Below are 4,106 nucleotides of genomic sequence, written 5' to 3'. Positions count from 1 at the left end.
GAATTTTTAAAATTTGGAGCAAAAGATTGGAGTTCAACCGCTTATTTTCCTTTGTAAAATGTTATCGGGTATTCTTTTTTTCAGTTTATGACAATAGGATGGTGTCTTGAGTTTGCATTTTATCTATGCTACGGGTGCTCTTTATCATCCTAGCGATGTTCTAGCGACTTGAATGTTCATGATGGTCGATTGTCCTTATTTTGAGCGTGATCTGATTTATGTAGTTTTAAGGAACTAAATCATAGGATAGAGGAAGATTCAGGTATACTAATATGATCTGGTTTTCTTCTCACTGATTTCCTATATTTAAGGGTTTTGGGATTTTGATTTACACAAATATTGTTTCTTGATAGGAGGAGAGACATCTGGGAGCCTCTTTGAAAGCATGAGAGCATCCAACTGCGAATACAACCTTGTTTAATTAAATCACTTAAAAGTCGACTTTTAAAAGAGAACAATCCTCTTCACCACATATAAGTAATTATCTTTAAGAAAATAGTTTGCAAATGTTTCATTTTCACGAAATAAATGCATACTGAAAATTTCATGGCAAAAGAAAATATTTTTTATGAAAAAATCATTCTCAAATAGAATAGTTAATTTTTATTTATTTTGTGATTAAGGAAAAATCATTTTCTTTTTAAGTTTACTGCTTTCACGGAAATTCTTTTTTTTTTTTTTTGTAAATCGATTAATTTTCTGTTATTTAAATATTGAAAAGTTGGAAAATAGTTTCCGAAACTAATTTTCTTCAAACAAAACGAACCTTTATTAGAAACTAGCAAGAGCTCAAGGAGATACAAAGTTGGAACCAGCACAGCAAAGCAAAATTGTTAGCATTTACAGAGGGGGAGATCACCAAGTACAGAAACCGAAACATAAGGTGTGAAAAGAGAAAATTCAAAGTACAATACAACCTATTCCAACAGTTAGACCCCCACAACCCCATCAATGGTTCTTTTGAATTTTCCTCTGACAAGGTTTTTATGTTGCTTGTGACTTTTCTAAGTGGGATGAGATGGGAATCACTGAAATTTCTGATAAATCATTTATTGCCCTCCATTGATCTGCAATGTCTTTGGCAATCTTAATGGCCTCGCTGGCCGTCCCAAGGAGGCCTCTCTTTGTGAATCCAACTGTGTAAAGTCCATTCCCTCCTTTCCACCCGTCAGGAAATGGGGTCTTGGGAATGCCCTTTTTGGTGAAAAACTCACTCTGCATCACAAACCCTAGAACATGTCATCATCAACTGGAAGATAGCATTCTGAGGGAGATCTTTTATGCTCCTTGGTCCTACCAGTAGCTTATCGCAAATGCTGGCGGATCAATGCTCAAAGCAAGAAGCATAAAGAAAAGAAGAAGCATGCTCCTTTTCCATGAAGAAAAGTTTGTGATGGGGACAAAGTGATCACAACAAAACCATATCCCAGTTTGGTACATAAGTGGAAAAGGCGCAAAAGGAACAATATCAAGGCCACGCGTTTGCAATCTGCCCCCTCCAAGGACTCCAACATGTCATGATAGTTATAAATTATGAGTGCGCATAGAGTGTATATTTGTCTTTTTTGAAATGGCAATGCAAAGATACATGCAGAAGAGCCCCCAACAGGCCCCTACTGAATTATTTTATTCTATTCTTGCACGAAAAATGAAAGAATAGTTTTGAGTGTTTCTCTTCACACTCTGCATGTGTTCAGAGATCGAAAGGGATAGGTGATGCAATATGAGACGGGACTAAAGCTAAAAATATAGAATCTCACAAATTTAAATTGAGTGGAATGTTTACTGATGAGAGCTCACCTTGAGCCAGCTAGGAACATTACTCCTATACCCTGTTGCTAAAATTATGGAATCAAACTCCTTTTCTGGTCCATCCACGAATTTGGCTCCAGTTTTTGTGATTTCTTTAACACTTGCCATCACCTGAAACCGAAAAAAAAAGAAGCCTTAGAAAGCGTAGCATATGCTGATGTCTGTAAATATGCGCAGAGGACAAATTTCGGGGGAAGCCAAAAAAGGAGTTTCTCTTTGAAGTGCCTTCTTAAGACCTTAATGTTGCCGGATTTTATATGTGAAAGAGCACCGACATCGAGCACAGGGGTTTTTCCAGTGATGTTTTTGAGCTCGATTGGGCCAGTTTTGGGCCGCCGGAGACCTAAATGGTCGGTGTTGCCTAAGAGAAGATTAGCTATCAGAAGGAGGAGCTTGTCGACCAATCTCAAGGGAAGCCATTTGAGAAGTGACATTGCTATTCCAAACGTTGAGAAGCCAAAAATTTCTCTAGGAGAACATGTACCTGTTGACATCACAAAAGCAAAAATTGTCATGACATTTAGAAAAAGAAAACTGACAAATCTATGCTAATCCTTTTTATCCTCATTTATTATTATTAATTTAAAAGAGGGGGTATATCTGAATTCTGAACTTCAATACTCAAGTTGCCAGAACTTTTAGTAATCAATAATTGGGTGACCAAAAAAATGATTGGAAAATGATTTCGTGGAAGAAAAAGAAGAACAACAGAGCGAGAGGCAGAGAGAGAGAGAGAGAAAAGCTGAACTCACTGTGTTTCTAACAACCATGTAAGGAGTTGCATTATGCCTCCAAAGGTCCAAGCTAAGTTCCATTCCAGAATTGCCACCACCCACAACCAAAACCCTCTGGTTTCTGAAATCAGAACCAGACTTGTACTCACTTGAATGAAGCACCGAACCTTTGAACTTGTCCAGTCCAACAATGTCTGGCACAAAAGACTCTGCATTCTCTCCTGTGGCAACTATGAGCCACCTAGAAATGTACTGGAACTCCTGAGTTTGAACCCTCCAGAACCCATGAATCGGGTCAAACTCAGCTTTTGCCACGTTCTGATTGAATTTTGGCCTTATTGAGAAGTGTGAGGCATAGGCCTCCATGTATAAGATGAACTGGTGCTTGGTTGGATACTTGGGGAAATGTTCTGGGAAGCCCCAGAGGGGTAACTCGCAGTACAGCTTAGGCAAATGCAATTTGAGGCGATCATAGGTTCTGTATTGCCATAGAGAAGCTATGCAGTCGCTCTTTTCTAGAATCAGTGAAGGAACACCAAGCTTAGATAGGCAAGCTGAAGCTGCTAAACCAGATGGCCCCGCACCAACTATGATAGGCTTGTGAACGTCCTCTAACAGCGTTTGAGGGTCTTGTTCTCGATCTTTACAAGAACGCATGATGTCAAAATATGAGAAAAAACAAGATGGGTAGTTCAAAAATGTCTCAGAGGAGCGGAAAGATGAGAGATTTTCTTGTGCTCTGTTTTCACTTTCCCTGTTTCTTCATTCTGAAATGCTCTGTTCCTGGGCTCTGTTTTACATTTACTTCGGATTGTCTCGTGTTTGGACTTAGGCTAGTGTCGAAAAGAGAAAGCTAATGCACAGAAGCAGAATGGCGCATGTGATGATGAAACAGAGGAGGGGAGAGAGAGAGAGAGAGAGAGAGAGAGAGAGAGAGGCGAAGGTGGAGGAGGAATTCCGGTTCTTCTAAACAAGACTTGATGAGTGAGTGGTGGGCAATGGTCAAGAGTAGCTTTAAATAAGTACATCCATGCACGGATTTAAATAAAATTGAGTTTATCCTAGAGAGATAGAGTAGATGTGTGCACATGCATGCATTAGACACATGGATAATGCACATCTAATCTTCTTTTGAGTTCCAACGTTTTACAGAAGATTACCTGCAATCTTTTCCTAACTACCTGAGGTTATCTGTCTCTCACCTATCTGAAAGCTATCCATTTTCTATTTTTATTTGTTCTCCAGAATCCTCAATCTCAATGTTCAGTTAACTCTGTTCCTGAAAGGATTTAGTCTTTAGATGATTATTAGAGACGTGGAAACATCAAGCGAGCTATCAAATCAAATGAGATGAGACTGAAGATATCACATGGCAAAATATTAGATTAGATACTTTCGCTCTTAAGCTACTACTACTTGAATGTTAAATCTAGGTCAAGACCATAAGGATAGAGGATATAAGAACTAATCCTGATAGAATTTGATAGTTAACTAGATCGAATACTTCTTTAGTTGAAGTTTGAATAGATAAAGTGGCTAGGGTTATGGAACAACACGCAC

At 38.7% G+C, this 4,106-nt stretch overlaps 1 protein-coding gene across 1 annotated transcript; it reads right to left on the bottom strand.

Annotated features, from left to right (window-relative positions):
• Positions 1-817: 817 nt before the first annotated feature.
• On the bottom strand, positions 818-3,515 carry LOC104437708 (probable indole-3-pyruvate monooxygenase YUCCA4). Its single transcript, XM_039310098.1, has 4 exons — positions 2,561-3,515; positions 2,049-2,296; positions 1,801-1,923; positions 818-1,215 (listed from the first exon to the last, which is right to left on the bottom strand). Exons 1-4 carry the CDS (start codon positions 3,201-3,203, stop codon positions 985-987), a joined length of 1,245 nt encoding a protein of 414 aa, XP_039166032.1. The 5' UTR covers positions 3,204-3,515; the 3' UTR covers positions 818-984.
• Between the last annotated feature and the right edge of the window lie 591 nt (positions 3,516-4,106).

This window comes from Eucalyptus grandis, chromosome 3, assembly GCF_016545825.1.
Source record: "Eucalyptus grandis isolate ANBG69807.140 chromosome 3, ASM1654582v1, whole genome shotgun sequence".
NCBI lineage: Eukaryota > Viridiplantae > Streptophyta > Magnoliopsida > Myrtales > Myrtaceae > Eucalyptus > Eucalyptus grandis.
The sequence above is the reverse complement of the archived record's forward strand: the minus strand, read 5'-3'. Positions and strand labels throughout refer to the sequence as shown.